The sequence below is a fragment of the Bubalus bubalis genome, chromosome 5 (assembly GCF_019923935.1).
Source record: "Bubalus bubalis isolate 160015118507 breed Murrah chromosome 5, NDDB_SH_1, whole genome shotgun sequence".
In the NCBI taxonomy this organism is placed as follows: Eukaryota; Metazoa; Chordata; class Mammalia; order Artiodactyla; family Bovidae; genus Bubalus; species Bubalus bubalis.
Window position 1 is genome coordinate 15,133,878 of NC_059161.1, and position 17,765 is coordinate 15,151,642.

Sequence of the window (17,765 nt, forward strand, 5' to 3'; positions counted from 1 at the left end):
CTGTCCATCCATCTGTCCTTCCCTCTTTCCTCCCAGTATTACAACATTATAACATCATTGACTGCTTACTTGTCTGACTTCAAAAATTAGAAACTCCTGGAGGCTAGGCCAGTGCCTATCTACTAATTCATCTCCATTCCAGCCCTGGGCCTGGGGTATATTAAGTAGGCACACATTTTCTTTTTTCCTTTTTTTTTTTTAACTGAATGAATAATCTTAGGGAGGAGGTCATTAGTTGAAGTGTCTGAAATGATAAGAGTAGCTATTAAAACTATACAGAGAGGTTACTCCTTTCTGCCCATGGACGCCTCCGAGAAAGCATCGTTGAAGTCTTCCCCACCTCCACTGCCGTCATGTCTAAATCAGAGTCTCCCAAAGAGCCCGAACAGCTGCGGAAGCTCTTCATCGGAGGATTGAGCTTCGAAACAACCGATGAGAGTCTGAGGAGCCATTTTGAGCAATGGGGAACGCTCACAGACTGTGTGGTAATGAGGGATCCAAACACCAAGCGCTCCAGAGGCTTCGGGTTTGTCACATACGCCACGGTGGAGGAGGTGGATGCGGCCATGAATGCAAGGCCACACAAGGTGGACGGAAGAGTTGTGGAACCAAAGAGGGCCGTCTCAAGAGAAGATTCTCAAAGACCTGGTGCCCACTTAACTGTGAAAAAGATTTTTGTTGGTGGCATTAAAGAAGACACTGAAGAACATCACCTGAGAGATTATTTTGAACAGTACGGGAAAATTGAAGTAATTGAAATCATGACTGACCGAGGCAGTGGCAAAAAGAGAGGCTTTGCTTTTGTAACCTTTGATGACCATGACTCCGTAGACAAGATTGTCATTCAGAAATACCACACTGTGAATGGCCACAACTGTGAAGTGAGAAAAGCCCTGTCTAAGCAAGAGATGGCTAGTGCTTCATCCAGCCAGAGAGGTCGAAGTGGTTCTGGAAACTTTGGTGGCGGTCGTGGAGGTGGTTTTGGTGGGAATGACAACTTTGGTCGTGGAGGAAACTTCAGTGGTCGAGGTGGCTTTGGTGGCAGCCGTGGTGGTGGCGGATATGGTGGCAGTGGGGATGGATATAATGGATTTGGTAATGACGGAAGCAATTTTGGAGGTGGCGGAAGCTACAATGATTTTGGCAATTACAACAATCAATCTTCAAATTTTGGACCCATGAAAGGAGGAAACTTTGGAGGCAGAAATTCTGGCCCCTATAGTGGTGGAGGCCAATACTTTGCCAAACCACGAAACCAAGGTGGCTATGGTGGCTCCAGCAGCAGCAGGAGCTACGGCAGTGGCAGGTTTTCATTACTGCCAGGAAACAAAGCTCAGCAGGAGAGGAGGGACAGAGAAGTGACAGGGAAGCTACAGGTTACCACAGATTTGTGAACTCAGCCAAGCACAGTGGTGGCAGGGCCTAGCTGCTACAAAGAAGACATGTTTTAGACAATACTCATGTGTATGGGCAAAAAACTCGAGGACTGTACTTGTGACTAATTGTATAACAGGTTATTTTAGTTTCTGATCTGTGGAAAGTGTAAAGCATTCCAACAAAGGGTTTTAATGTAGATTTTTTTTTTTTTTGCACCCATGCTGTTGATTGCTAAATGTAATAGTCTGATCATGACGCTGAATAAATGTCTTTTAAAAAAAAACAAAAAACTATACAGAGTATTGGGAGGAGGGTCCATTTTATTTGTATTAACAGCAAAGGCAAGTTCCTTGGAAGCCTCAGCTTTCTTCCTTGACTTTCCACTTGACTGTGTATTATTTGCTTATTTTCCATTTCTCCCAAAGTGCATCACCTTTGCAACTTTTTCTCATGCTCCTTATCACTTCATATCATTCCTGTTTAGTCTTTATTCTTGGTATAGAAGAGTACTTTTGGCTTATTATTTGGATATTTGGTGAAAATCTATCTTACTAGTCATATTTCTGACTACTAAAACTGGCCAGGCAAAGTGAAATTTGTTGCATTATGTTATTATTTAAATTAATGGTTTTGCTGGTTGTGCCCTATTAAATATCCTTCCTTTTTGTTTAAAAAATTTGTTATTATTTTTGTACACCTGTTGTCATTTTGCATATAATCCTTTACAGTCATATTGGTAATTGTAAATTTACCTTCACTTTTGAATAAGTAACTTAACAAAAGAAGAACACAAACAATATTTCTTCACCTTTATAGACTTTCCCTCTCACATTGAATTGGCTTCTGAACTCTTATCCCATCCGGGAATAATGGAATAACTGGAATAATGCCTGCTATACCTAGCAATGTACTGGGTGGTTGATATATGATCTATCAGTCCCCATGATGATTTTAAGAAGAATTACTTTTTAGCCGAATTTACTTTTTTTTCATCTGCAAAATTACTTCATTTTGCAGATGAAAAAACTGAGACTCATGGAAATTAAGAAACTCCTTTAAGGTCACAAAGTTATTAAATAACTCAGCCCGATTCACGCACAGATCTGTGTTCTTGCTGTGGCAATGTACTAGAGTGTGTTCAGAGAAGTGATGAAAAGACAAGGTCAGGAAACTAGGCTATATGATGAGAAAACTGGACAGGTGACCTCACAAAGATTGAGGAAAGGAGAAAAGTCTTCAACTATCTTCTGTCACATAGGAGAAGGATTAAACATATTTTGTTTTGCTCCAAAAGACCTGTGTTTCTTTTTTTTGCTTTTTTTTAATTTATTTATTTTTTATTTTATTTTATTTAACTTTACAATATTGTATTGGTTTTTCCATATATCAAAACGAATCTGCCACAGGTATACATGCGTTCCTAATCCTGAACCCTCCTCCCTCCTCCCTCCCCCTACCATCCCTCTGGGTCATCCCAGTGCACCAGCCCCAAGCATCCAGTATCGTGCATTGAACCTGGACTGGTGACTCATTTCATATATGATATTATATGATATAATATATGATATTATAAATGTTGGCAGTCCAGATTCTGAAATGCAATTGCAGTTACTCGCTTCTAGTAGTTTTATTTAATTAAAAATAGACATCGAATCTATAATTCAAAATTACTAAAAATTAAACTTGAGCTCAGTGAAAGCCCCTGAGTAGCATCTATTACATGCATTTCTAAGTTTGCCATCACATTATTCTTCTACGAGAAGGAATGATCTGGAATGATCTTCCAGAATGACTGAGGTGAAGCCTCAAGTTTGTCTCATATCTGCCAGAATGAAAACAAAAATAATCTCATCTTTCTTCTTTTTATCCTTCTACAAATAAGGTGGCAGTTTCTCCAACTGATGGGGTAGGAAAGGGGAGTTGCCTTAGTGCTCCCAGTCTTCATGAGGCAGAGGGCTTTGGGCAAGTCCACCAATAACACCTATAGTATTGTGGTGAGAAGTGAGGGTCAGCCCCTAGACATGAAGTTCTTGGAGCTCCTTAGAGGAGGCGTATAATATTAGCTTAATAAAACCTGGTGAGAGTTTGCACACCAACTAGGAAGTGGTGTGAAGAAGATCAAGAGATGTAGTGTTTCAGACTTAGGGAATGAACTTATGGTTCCCAGGAGGGAAGGATAGGGAGAAGGGATAGTTAGGGAGTGTGGGATGGACATGTACACACACTGCTATAGATTAAAATGGATAAGCAACAAGTACCTACTGTTATAGCACAGGGAACTCTGCTCGGTATTATTTGGCAGCCTAGGTAGGAGGGGAGTTTGGAAGAGAATGGATACTTGTGTATGTATGGCTGAGTCCCTTTACTGCCCACCTGAAACTGTCATCACATTGTTCATGAGCTGTACGCCAATATAAAATAAAAATTAAAATAATAAAGTAGTAGGAAAAAAAAAAGAGGCAGAGAGATAGAAAGTATTAGCCAGACTGGTAGGTTGACTAATCACTTTCCATCACAATATAGTGGCTGATGTTAACCGGGCAGAGGGAGAATTTAAGGCTAAATAGGCAGCACCAGGGGAAGGTCAGATTTTCTAATACTGGGTACTTTGACGTGGCCAAATGTTGGCGTGATACAAGGAAAGACCAGATGGATCTTATCATTCTTTCCACTCCTCGAATGGTAGAATGACCTTTCAAAATGTGTGTCCTTGCACCTACAGATTAAAAAAAGGTAAGAATTTGTTTTTCTATTATGTAAAAGCATGCTGGAACATTTTGATTTCTAATGGTGCCTTAAGACTGCACAATGCTTGTCACAGCGGTGCTGGGGAAGGAGGCTTTCTGAAGCACACTAATTCTACTCTGGAACACGGAAGCATGTGAAGTGTGAGAAGCTTCTATCAGCCTCCCTCCCTCCCTCCCTCCCTCTCTTTCTTCCTTCTTTTTCTTGCCCCCTTCTTCCCTCCCTTCCTTCCTCCTTCCCTTCCTCCCTGTCCCTCTTTCTCCCTCCCTTCCTTCTGCCAACAAATACTCACTGAGCATCTTTTTATGTCTTGAGCATTTGCTAGGTTCTGAGAATCCAGTGGGATACAAAATAGACATGACCCCCACCTTCCTAGATGTTACAAGCTAGTAATAATAAAGAAAAAAAGTTCAGCTGTGTGTGTGTGAAAGATGCACCAGAACATTATAATAGAAGGACTTGATTTAGCTTGGTCCAGAGGGAGAGATTCTCTGAAGGAGTAACATGGCAAATTAGCCTTGAAGAACAAACACGTGGTCTAGAGCAAGATTTGGCAAGCTGTGACCTATAGGCCACCTTGGGCCACCATCTGTTTTCATGTAAAAACAGAGCCGCACTGTTCACCCAGGTATCCTGTGACTGCTTCTGCAATACTCTGGTAGAGTTGAGTAGTTGCGGCAGAGACTATGTGGCCTTCAAAGCCTAAAACATTTACTATTTTGTCTTTTACAGAAAAAGCTTCTTGACCACTTGTCTACAAAATACTTGAAAATAAGAGCTCTGATATTTAGTTTGACCCATGCATTTTTTCAAACAACGTGGACCATAGGCCTTGCATGACTGAAACATTTGTGGGCACATATTTTGGGGGGAACATGATGGTGTATGTCTCTTCATGAAGTAGGCTTTCAGCAAAAAACTTGCTCTGAAACTTTGCATAATTCAAGTGGATTTTCTCTTTGTGGAGAGTGTTATGACATGGTGATATGGAGTCATATTATTTTGAATTCAAATACTGGCTTCATCTTTTAGGAGCCTCTCTTAGGAGCTGTGTTACTTACCTTTATTACTCTTCAGTTTTCCATCAGTAAGGGAGAGGTACTTATAGTGCTGACCTCATGTAGTGAAAATCACATGAGATAATAATGCAAGAGAGTACTTAGTACAATGACGTACAGTAAATGCTGAATGCATATCATACATTATAACTGTTTTTAAGAGAGAAAAATATTTTCATAAAATAACATGTCAGTGTTTGTAATGTCATGCCATAAACAGTGTTCGCAGCTTTTCATCATTTTATTTTCTCTTCTAATAAAACACTTTTTTGTCATGATGACTGAGGATAAATGAAAGTAGTGACATTTAAGTCACAATTTTGCAATGTTTAAAGTTGATGTTACAATATTTTGAAATTTTCATCAAGTTTACAAAATTAATTTTTTTTTAAACTCTGGGAATCTGAGGGAGTCACCTACTCTGTCATCCCCGTCTCCCTCTCCCAGTGCTACATTTAGGGCATATGTACTTCCTACTGGGACTTCCCTGGTGGTTCAGTCAGTAAAGAACCTGCATACAGTTCAGGAGACCCAAGTTTGATCCCTGGGTCAGGAAGATCCCCTGAAGAAGAAAATGGCAACCCACTCGAGTATTCTTGCCTGGAGAATCTCATGAACAGAGGAGCCTGGTGGGCTACAGTCTACGGGGTCACAAGAGTCAGACACGACTTAGTGACTCAACTACCATCACCACTTCCTGCTGAACTCCCCTGCTTATTGCCAACTGCCTGCAGCTTTTCATATCTGTGAATGCCCATCAAGGCGTATCATCCTCCTCTTTGCTCCCTCTGCCCACAATTCCAGCCTGTATTATCCCTGTAGCTATAATTCCAACCCCACTCGACACCACAGTTCTTGGGTTTAATTTCAACTATTCTAGAAAGGGCCTGTTCTTGTAACCTTTTCTTATTTTCTCTTTCTCTCTTTGTTATCTACAGTCCTTGTTCTGACCTGTCCACTGCCCTCACCCCCATCTCACCCTAATCCATTCTGCCCTAACGTTCTAGCTTTGGTTCCAATTCCTCATGCCTCTGATGTGCAGGGGCACGTGGGTGCTGATCACTGATCATCTGAAAAGCCATGAGGTGATGGGGGTGCAGCAAAGGCTGATTGCCTTGTGTACACCGTGCTCAGCCGTCCCTTCACCTGCTCCGGGCCTTAGTTCCCAGATGAGCAGTGCTGGAGTTCTCACCATGCTGTTCAGGAGGCTTGCACCCAGCCCTTCCTTCACATGCCTATTTGGTGACCAGCACTCGTCTAACAGAAATTCAGTGAACATGGCAAAGTAAACCAGCAAATGCACCACAAGTGAGCGTGCGTCCCCACCATGGTGATGGTTTCATAGCATCATAAAAATAAGCTTTGGCCTGATTACTTAGCCAAGAAAACATTTTTAAAAAGAGAACGAGTAAAACAGAAATAGGGTAGTGGGATGTAGCCAGCTTCTGCTTTCTGACCCTCATTGGTTTATTTCTATAGGCTACATGGTTACCAGGGAAATATAAACATAGACTTGTGTTCTCAGAGGCATCAGATGATGATGCCAGGGCTGGAGAGAACCTTGGTGATCATGTGCTCCACTGCCATCGTTTGATAGAGAAGGACACATGGAGGCTGGGTGCCTACCCCAGGATCATGTGGAGGAAAAGCAGCATTGATAAACGTGGGTGGGCAGAGGACCAATTTGCAGGCAGCAGGCAGTTTTAGTGAACTACATGATTTTGGGGGACAAATGTTGTTTCCCCCTTTTTGTTTTATTTTAAATTTCTCTCATCTATCTGTCTACCCATATATAATATATATATATACACACACATATATTTTTTATAAATGCATAAATTGGGTCATATCGTAAGTTCTAGGCTTTTTTGTTTGCACTCTTCTTCCTATCCTCTTCATTTCTCTGTAAACCATATTAAAAACCCTGTATCATTCCGTATTTTTTTCATATGCATACATACATTATAGGGTTTTTGTGGTCAGTGGTTTTTTAAAATAAAACTATGTAATACATTCTTTTCTGCCTTTTTTTTACTCAATAGGGCCTCATGGAAATCTATTCAAGTCACTTGACATGGTTATGATTCATTTGTTAAGGGCCATATGATATGTTATGGTATGTTATTCAACCATTCTTTTACTGATGGCCTTAACTTTGCTTCCTTGACCACTATAATCTATGGTTAAATACATATCCTTGTGCATGGATCCTCATGTTCTTTTTTCTCTGAGGCAGTCAGTGTCCAGGAAGTAGGATTGCTAGGTTTAAAGCTAAATGTATTTTTAATTTAGTAAATACTGCCAGATTAATCTTAAGATGAATTATAAAAATTCACATTTCTATAGTGTATGAGAGCACTCTTTTTCCTGCATCCCTGTCTCCAAAAGGCCTTTTTGCTCTTTTCCTGCTGTGTCAAGCTGATAGGGGAGGAGGGAATCTCCTTGAAACCTAGACTGCCCTTCTCACTGAGGGTTGGACACGACCGAACGACTTCACTTATACTTTTCACTTTCATGCATTGGAGAAGGAAATGGCAACCCACTCCAGTGTTCTTGCCTGGAGAAGCCCAGGGACGGGGGAGCCTGGTGGGCTGCCATCTATGGAGTCGCACAGAGTCGGACACAAAGTGACTTAGTAGTAGTCGTCTGCCCTTCCTTTGACTACCAGCGAGTCCAAGCTTATTATCCAGTATTTATCAGCCTTTTAATTTACTTTTATGTGAATCACCCATAGATGCTCTTTGACCATTTTCATTCATTCATTCATTCTTTTGTTCTCTACCCTCCACTCTCTATTTTTGTTATTTTCTTATAAGAGCTTAACTCTTTTCTGTCTCTTCATTTAAAACATTTCCCTCAAATTCATCATTTATCTGTTGTCATTAACTGATAATATTGTCATTAAGCTTTAATTATGATATACTTTGCCATACAAAGATATCTTATTTTTATGCAGTCAGATATATCTTTTTTTTTTTTTTTATGGCTTTTGGATTTTCTACCTTGGTTAAGATTTCCTCTGTCCCTGGATTAGATATGTAATTTTCCTTGATATATCTTAAAGTTTTTATATTGTTTTATTTTTAATGTTTAAGTCTCTGTGTGTACTAAGTTACTTCAGTTGTGTCCAACTCTATTTGCCACCCTATGGACTGTAGCCCTCCAGGGTCCTCTGTCCATGGGATTCTCCAGGCAGGAATACCAGAGTGGGTAGCCATTTCCTTCTCCAGGGGATCTTCCCAACCCAGGGATCGAACCTGTCTCTCTTATGTCTCCTGCACTGGCAGATGGGTTCTTTACCATAGCACCACTTAGGAAGCCCATTTAAGTCTCTAGCTGTTTGAAAATCATGTATATGTATGTATATTAGTGGATAATCAATTGGGCTAGCACCATTTATTAAATCTAACCTTCCCCACTAAATAACTGAATACACTACTATCTCTGTCATATAAAATTAAATATCTATATCTATATATATAAAATCTTTAGGTTATCTAAGTATTCTCTTTTATTTCCCATTGATCTATTCATTCCCATGTTAATGCAATTTTGATTCTATTACAGTAGATTTTTCTTGTATGTTCTTATATCTGATAAAATGTTTCCCCTTACAGTTCATTTATATTATATTTTTCTTGATTACTTTAGGCATATCATCTTATTTGTGAATTCACATTCATTGTAGCTTATTATTCATTAATGCCTGCTGGGATTCCAATTGGAATCACATTAATTTATAAATTACTTTAGAAAGTGTTAATTTGTTACATGTCGTATTCAGTGGAGGAGTTTAAAAACTCATTTCTAAAGACCGGATTCACACTGATGGGGGTAGACTAGAGTGCTGACAGCCAAGCCTTGTTTTGTTGCACTTTGCACCTATTGCATTTTTTACACCTTGCAGGTTTGTGGTTGCCTCATGTCAAGCAAGTCTATCAGCCCCATTTTTCCAATAGCATTTGCTCACTTCATGTCTCTGTATCACATTTGAGTTATTCTTGCAGTATTTCAGGCTTCTTTATTATTATGGTTATGGTGATCTTTGATGTTACTATTGCAAAAAGATTACGACTTATGAAAGTCTCAGATGATGGTTAGGATTTCTTAGCAGTAAAATATTTTTTAATCAAGGTATATACATTTTTAAGACATACTATTATTGCACACTTCATAGACTACAGTATATTGTAAACATACCTTTTATATGTGCTGGGAAACCAAAGCACTCATGTGACTCCTTTAATGGGGTATTTGCTTTATTGCAGTGGTCTGAAACTGAACCACAGTATCTCCAAGGTATGCCTGTAATGTATGCTTTTCCTTCCAAGTAACTCGAGAATGCGGTTAGGATCCTGAGTGAAGGACAGGAAGGGAAGCTGCTAGCTGCCATAGACAAGCCACTGAGTGCCAGACTCTGTACTCAGTCCTTTGCACGGACCTCGTACAGCACAACAGCATCTTGGTCACAGTCTGAAAACCCGGTGGCCTCTTGGACTTCAAAGTCCACTACTTTGTACTCTCTCAGAAGCCTTTATAACCCTTTAATTTTATATCCGCACCTAATATAAATCAAAAGCCCTTTCTGCAGGTTGATTTGAAGATTCTGTAACTCAGATATTTTAAAACAGGAAATGCTGTTTGGGGAGGACGGTTGTACGTGCTCTACGTGTTGCTTCTTTGCTTTGGGTCATGCTCCTCCGTTTGCCTTGAACACCTTGCCACCGGCCACTCCTGAATCTGTCCTCGTCCACTTAGCTCCCTGTTCCAGGAAAACAGTCCCATCCCAAACCAGAGAGACTCCTTTCCCTTCTTAACTCAGAGGGCCCTTTGCTTTCTCTGATAGCATTTATCACACCCTTTATTGCCTTAGGGATAATTATCCTTTCTTTGTACCACTTTTACCAAATTAAGCATCGGCCTTGTGGCTGTTTGGGGTGCTGGGGATAGAGTGGTGAACAGATGGTGGAATTATCTTATTTCCTACACTAAACTTCATGCCCCCGAACCAAATCTTATTCCCTTCTATTCAGAGAATTCTTCACAGTGACTCATACATAGAACATGTTCAACCAGTGTTTGGTGAGAGTGAATATGTGATAGGGATTAGGCCATGGGTGCGGTGATTCTGGTTGAAATATGATTTTTCTTGGTTCTGCATCCGTCGTTACCACTTTTTTTCCTACTTTAAAATTTTTTAGAATATGCGTATTTGTTACTTTCCCTCCAAAATGTCCTTGGTCAAATTGTCCCTCATTTGCTATGATTGAAAAGTATTTTAGTCACTTCATTCATGTCCGACTCATTGTGACCCCATGGACTGTAGCCCTCCAGGCTCCTCTGTCCGTGGGATTCTCCAGTTAGAATATTAGAGTGGGTTGCCATCCCCTTCTCCAGGGCTTCTTCCCAACCCAGGGATTGAGTCCAGGTCTCCTGCATTGCAGGCAGATTCTTTACCATATGAGCCACCAGGGAAGCCCTTTGCCAGGATAATTTTTCATTAAATAAATAAATATCCCTTACTATATTTTAGGTGCCATAATAACCACTGGGGATAAAATAGGGATTAAAAATAAACTTACATCATTAAAATTGCTGTTTAAAAATGGAAGTTGGGTCTATTTTCTCAAGATAGCATGTAGGCACAGTAATTGTTAATCTAAAATTATAAGCTCTAACTTGTAAAACAGGTAAAATACATTTAATATTTGATACCTATATTTAAATTGACAAGTGAGTGAGCATAACTGAATATTCTTGATTGGTGGACTCAGTGGTCATAATTAGAAAAAATACGGGAATGAATCAGAAATAATCAGTATTCCCAATCCTTGATCCTGAGGAGTAACAAACTCCTTGAAGAGTGAGTACTTCCAATATAACCCAATTTTATTTTCTATTGTAATAAAATAAACATTTATTTTGGGCTTCCCAGGTGGTGCTAGTGGTAAAGAGCCTGCCTGCCAGTGCCGGAGACATGAGAGACATGGGTTCTTCTGGGTTGGGAAGATCCCCTGGAGGAATACTCCAGTATCCTTGCCTGGAGAATCCCATGGACAGAGGAGCCTGGGTGGGCTGTGGTCCATAGAGCTGCAAAGACTTGTACACAACTGAAGCAACTTAGCACACACACAAACATGTATTTTAAATTTAGACCTTTAATTGTCCTGCCCAATTACTTACCAGTCAACTAGGAGCATGTGTCTAGATGAATACTTATACATTAATTTAATTAGAAACTGTGAATTTGTGTTGATCAGGCCTATATTTATTTATTTGACAAAATATTTCTTGAGTACATACTATGTGCCAAGCACTCTTCTAGTGACTCAAGATACAGCAATGAGCAAAACAAAGACCTCTGTTCTGTGACACTTATGTTCTAGTTAGGGACCAATGGTGGAGACGGGAAAGAATCCATAAATACAGTAAATAAGCAAGTTATAAAATATGATAATAGGTAATAGGTACTATGGAAAAATAGTAGGAATGATTAAGAGAGTTTAAGAGTGCTGAAAGTGAAGGAGTGAGGGAAGGCTGCAGTATAAAATATGGTTATATTAAATATGCACAGAATTAAACACGGAGAACTACACCTAGCCTAAAACTTAAGAAATGTCAAGTTGTAGAGTGCTATCAGAGGAGATTCAAAAATATAAGTGTGGGGTTGAAAAATAAAAACTGAAAGGAGTATTAGAGATAGTTGTATTACTCAGCTTAAAAGAAAAGGTTGGGGAAGACACAATAATGACCTTCCGAGGGTATTTCCAACTCCACTGAAGATACTACTTACAGAAATGTTCTCAATTGTAACATGAGGAATGCAGGTCACCCATGAGAGAGAACTGCCTGAGAACAAGAACTCTTGTGTTCTCAAGTGTGATATATAGAAAGACTGAGAGAATGTCTTCTGAATGACTTAAACTTGATTAATTTTGATTTGTAAACCCATGCATGAAATGTACAAATTAGAAATATTAGCCTTTACTATGATTAATAATGATCATAGATCTGGAATAATTTATGTGATGTTTCAGTTATTAAATAAATAAATGCTACCCTACTAGTAAAGAAATGAACTAGACATTAAAAGTCCACTCTAGTTCTATGATTCCATCATGTCTTCCTTAGTGGTAAAAATACCATTAAGAACTGTGAATACTCAAGATATATTTGCTTATAAGTAACACATCAAATGACCCTGATGCTGGGAAAGATTGAGGGTAGGAGGAGAAGGAGGTGACAGAGGATGAGATGGTTGGATGGCATCCCCAACTTAACTTGGACATGAGTTTGACCAAACTCCGGGAGATAGTGGAAGACAGGGAAGCCTGGTGTGCTGCAGTCCATGGGGTCACAAAGAGTTGGACACAACTTAGCGAGTGAACAACAGCAAATCAACATAAGAAATGTGCACACATGTTTCTCTCTCTCTCATGCATTCAGAAGCTTTGGTATTTCCAACACAGGAATTGAGGCTTTCTTTTTATTTCCTCTTTCTCTGTTTTACCACAAGGGAATTACATCATCAGGTTGATTCTTCCAAATATGTTCCATGAAATGAATTAATTACATCACATAATTGAAGTCTATAGCAACTCCTGAGACTGTCTACAATAGGAACTGGAGACACCTAAATCCGTCAAGCATTTTAGCTGTTTTTTCTTTTTTGGTGCAACATAAGAGAAGGGTGAACAATTTGCTGCTACAAATATAGCAGATCGTTGCAAGGCTGTATCCTGTTTGGAAATGATCTCATCTAATATGTCCGTTGGTGGTTAGCCACGCTAAGCAGAAGTATTATGATATGGCTCTGTTGTTAGAGAACCCTCCAAGTTAAAGCCACAAGGATTCCTCACTGCCCATAGAGCAGGGATTATGAGTGAGATATATTGACAAGGGTCTTCAACTCTAATCTTAATCCATATGGGACTTGTTGTAAATCATCTTATTCCTTATTTTTGTGCATTATTGTGCTCCTAGGATTGTTCTAGTAGATGAACTGTCTATGTATGTAACGAGAAATTATAAAGTCAGGTTTCTTCCTTCTTTGTTGATTTAGAGTAGGAATACATCTGAGTACATCTCCTTTGTAATGATGCTGCTTGAATACAGTTTGGGTGTGCCGTGGTCCTCTCCCTTTTATTGCCTCCTTCCCGTTCAGATAAATAATAGAACTTAAACCATGAACATGCAGAGCCCTGCAGTCTAAGATGATGGCCACTGGCCACATATGGCTACTGATCACTTGAAATATTGATAATCTGAAATAAAATATGCTGAAAGTGTGAAATAATCACTACATTTCAAAAACTAAGTATGAGAAAAAAAAGAATGCAAGCTATATCATTAATAATTTTTAAAATAATTTTTATATGGCTTACATGTTTTAGATATATTGGTTTAAATAAAATATATTATTAATCTTAGCCCCCCTTTCTTTTTACTTTTATGATATGGCTACTATAAAATTTAAAATTGCATATGTGGCTTTCATTATACTTCTACTGCACAGCGTTGGCCTAGTCTCTTTGCCCTCGCATTTTCCTTTCTTTTACCTTCTCTTAAGCCTTTAAAGCCAGTATTGATTACTTTCTGCAGTCCAGGGAAAGATTAGCTGCTTGGTGTGTGTACACATGTGTGCATACATGTGAGTGTGTGTGTGGGGGGGGTGGGGCTGGATAAGGAACAAAGGATGGAAAGAGAAGGAAGCTGTTTGAACCAACATCAGTTTGAGATGCCATCACTTAAAGTGAAAGTTGCTCAGTTGTGTCCAACTCTTTGGGACCCCATGGACTATACAGTCCATGGAATTCTCCAGGCCAGAATAATGGAGTGTGTAGCCTTTCCCTTCTCCAGGGGAATCTTCCCAACCCAGGGATCGAACCCAGGTCCCCTGCATTGCAGGTGGATTCTTTACCAGCTGAGCCACAGCCACAAGGGAAGCCCAAGTGAGGAAGGAAGACTAGCAGAGCAGTTTAGTTCCCTACCAGGCAACTTTGTTCTTTGTTTCATGGTCCTTTCTGGTGATCAAGGTCTTCTACTAGTGTTCAGCCTACGTTCTGTGGGAACTGTTGCATCTGTAATGTATTTCTTTAAAAAAAAAAACAATTAATGTATTCATTTTTGGCTGCACTGGGTCTGTGCTGCTTTGCATGGTCTTTCTCTAGTTGCACTGAGTGGGGCTACTCGTCATGGTGGTGCACAGGCTTCTCATTGCTGCGGCTTCACGTGTTGCAGAGTGCAGGCTCTAGGTGCATGGGTTTCAGCAGTTGTGGTACACAGGCCCAGTAGCTGCAGCTCATGGGCTCTAGAGCAGGGATTCCATAGTTATCGCGAATGGGCTTAGTTGCTCCTTGGCTCGTGCAATCTTTCTGGACCTGGGATTGAACCCCTGTCCCCTGAATTAGCAGGTGGATTCTTATCCACTGTGCCACCAGGTTAAGTCCTGTAGATATATTTCTGATGCATCTATGGAAAGAGATGCACTCCACGTCCACCTGCTCTTCTGCCATCTTGGGACTACTGTTTTTGTTTTTTTTAATCTGTTCTTTGTTTTAATAGAAGTTGAAGCATTAGGACAACAAACTCTTCTGAATTCAAATGTAGATATACAAAGCGCAGAAACAAACACAGTTTTAAGAATTATCATTGTCATTGCTTTACTTAATCAGCAAAGATAATCAAGAACTGACCTATATCCCAATTGATTGTTCTGATTTGGATAAAGGATATAATGTTTTGTTTGGTAGCACTTCATAAAAGAAATTTCTGACTGAGACAGAATCTTTTAATAATCTTATAGTTTGTACTTAAATAAACACCCAAACTAGTATACTGTTCCTGGAGAACTGGAAGATTTTGTAAATTGAGATGCTTTTGTTAAAAGTTCTGAGATATCAGGCAGGTTCTACTTTTTCAAGGGAAAAGAAGGATGTTTTAGAGACCAAGCCCATTATGACTTAAGTTAATGATTCTACATGAGACAAATCAGTTTAACTATAATCTTGTCATAGATCATGAAATGGCAAATGTGTATTTTCACTGTTTTATTGGCTTAATTAATTAAATACCCAGGTGGTGAGCTCCGTGGTAACAACCAAAAACTGAACCGTTATTTGGGTTAGTGAAAGGGAGAAGGGGAGGATCCAGAAACTTAGACCAGTACTAGCCAATAGAATATGTAGTGAAAGCCACACATGTAATTTATTATTTTCTAATAGCTCAGAGAAAGATGCATTGCTTGCGAGACAGAGAGAAGGTGTAATGGGAAGAGGAGGATAAAGTGGTCTCGCAGCTGGAACTTTATATCCCCAGGTTGGAACACTGTCATGGAAAGCACTCTCCAAATGTTGATAAACTAACTGTACTTGAGGCTTATCATAGGATTACACTGTTTCACAGCTGGAAAAGGAGACCCGACAGCCTCTCATTTCAAGTGAGATGAATTAGGCTGGAAGGAGCAAAAAGTAACTCACCTCAAGCCCCGTAGCCAAACTGGCAGAAGTGGAAATAGCCACCCAGTTTGTATTCCCCTCAGGCAGTCACCCTCACTGCTCTGTGCTGCCTCGGAATTATTGAGTCCTTCGTTTCTTTGTTCCTTGGTCTGTTCAGAAGAGCATGTGGGGCAGGCATGTGCTGTCAGGATACGGCGACGAACGTGCCCGTCCTCGTCCTCAAGGACCGTATGTCATCCTGTGAGGCTGTTCAGCTTTCATGGCAAACAGAGGATGGTAATAACACTCTAAAGGGTATTTGTGACAAGCTCAAAGGGCTCTGAGAGGTTAGAGTGTTCTCTCCATTTATGAAGAGAAGACGCTTGAAGGAGTCAGCAGAGACCTGAGTGAACCGCACTCAACGGTATGATTCAGGAGAGGACAAAAAGCATGATCTCTTCTGCTGAAATCACACTGAAAACTGCTCGATGGGCTGCATGAGGAGCCAGGCTCGAGTTCCACCCATCCTGAGGGAGAAAAAGGCTGTTCCACACATGTCAGTTAAATGCACTCTACAGACACTTCATTATGGACCCTGAATGTTGGGATCATGGAATGTGCCATGATTTGGCAGCTGCTCTGAGAATTTAAGAGACAAAGTGCCACAGGACTCTTTCGACTCCGGAGAGGCCATATTGTTCATGGTCAAGAGAGGACTGGTAAAACAAGCAAACAATCAAAAAAGTCACTCGATCAGCAGGTATCTTCCTAAGGCTAATAATACAACATTTCATGAAGTTTGAGTCACAAAGTTCCCATAACTCCTTTCCCATTTCCTATGCATTCCTTTCTGGTCATTGCTCGTATGGGTGTATATATTGCTTAATCAGGCTGTGTATGTGATTTTTATAACCTGGGTTTAGCAATTAAAGTTTTCCCCAAACTGCTTTTCCACAATGTGTCTAAGTCATCGTAACTGTTATTTTAGTGACTGCATAATATTCCATTCAGTAATCTTGTCATGTTTTGCTTAAACTCATCAGTAGCCGAGCTATTAAACAAGCTGCTCCTTGGAATTTACTGATAATGATTGTGAATGTGTAAGAGTTTTCATAATAAAAACACACATTTGTGTGGCTTGTCGCTAAGTTGTACCCAACTCTCTTGTGACCCCATGGACTGTAGCCTGCCAGGCTCCCCTGTCCACGGGATTTCCTAGGCAAGAATGCTGAAATGGGTTGCCAGTTTCCTTCTCCAGGGAATCTTCCCAACCCAGGGATCAAACCCATGTCTCCTGCATTGTCAAGCAGATTCTTTACCACTGAGCCACCAGGAAAGCCCCCAAACACATTTACTCTAAGTATAAAGCCACATTCAGTGGGTCATTTAGTGGGATGGTATATGCTGCTGTAGAGTCATAGGCCTTCAGCCTCCCCAATAGCAAGATGCTTTCAAAGTGTTTCTTGGTTTAATTTTGCAAAGTTAATACGTATCGTGGGCTCAGCTAACCCAGAAATGAAAAAGAACTCTGTTGGCAGCACTGGCCCTTCTTGTAATAGGTCAGGAATGTGGACACTGTTTTTATTGGTACATGACTGCTGAAGTTCTTAGTTTTCATAAAATGATCTGGTCCCTAAGAATCTGAGGACTAAATTATATACTGACCCTCACCAAACATAAGGAGGAGACCATGGATTAGCTAGGCTCCCCTTCTTTAATTTTTAAATGGAGGGTAATTGCTGTACAATGTTGTGCTGGTTTCTGCTATGCAATAATGTAAATCTACCATTTCCCCTCCCTCTCGAATCTCCCTCCCACCTCCTCCCACCCCTCTAGGTTGTCACAAAGCCCCAAGTGGAGCTCCCTGTTGGGCTCAACTTCTTTCTTAATCAGGACCAGATAATGGGTTCCAGAAGTCTGTGACTGCCATCTGTACTTCTTAGGAAGGGAATGGAGCGTGGGTCAACTTTGTTTTTTAGGTCTTTGGGAAAATGTTATATTTTCCCAAATATCTCAGGAAACTTAGATATTTTATCCTCCATAAACGTAGTTACAACTTCTATTGTAGTTAGAACTTTTAAGTAAGGTTAGGTCCCTTTTGATACTGAGTCTGTATGGGAGCAAAAAATTGTTTTCTGCCTATTATTTT

The 17,765-nt window shown here is 40.1% G+C and overlaps 2 protein-coding genes across 2 annotated transcripts in view; both read left to right on the forward strand.

Annotated features, from left to right (window-relative positions):
* The window catches only part of NIBAN1 (niban apoptosis regulator 1), a 185,924-nt gene that overhangs the window by 124,625 nt on the left and 43,534 nt on the right, over nucleotides 1-17,765 (forward strand). The window lies entirely within an intron of this gene.
* LOC102389116 (heterogeneous nuclear ribonucleoprotein A1) lies at nucleotides 339-1,589 on the forward strand. Its single transcript, XM_025285487.3, has one exon. The coding sequence runs from the start codon at nucleotides 354-356 to the stop codon at nucleotides 1,392-1,394; it is 1,041 nt and encodes a 346-aa protein (XP_025141272.3). The 5' UTR covers nucleotides 339-353; the 3' UTR covers nucleotides 1,395-1,589.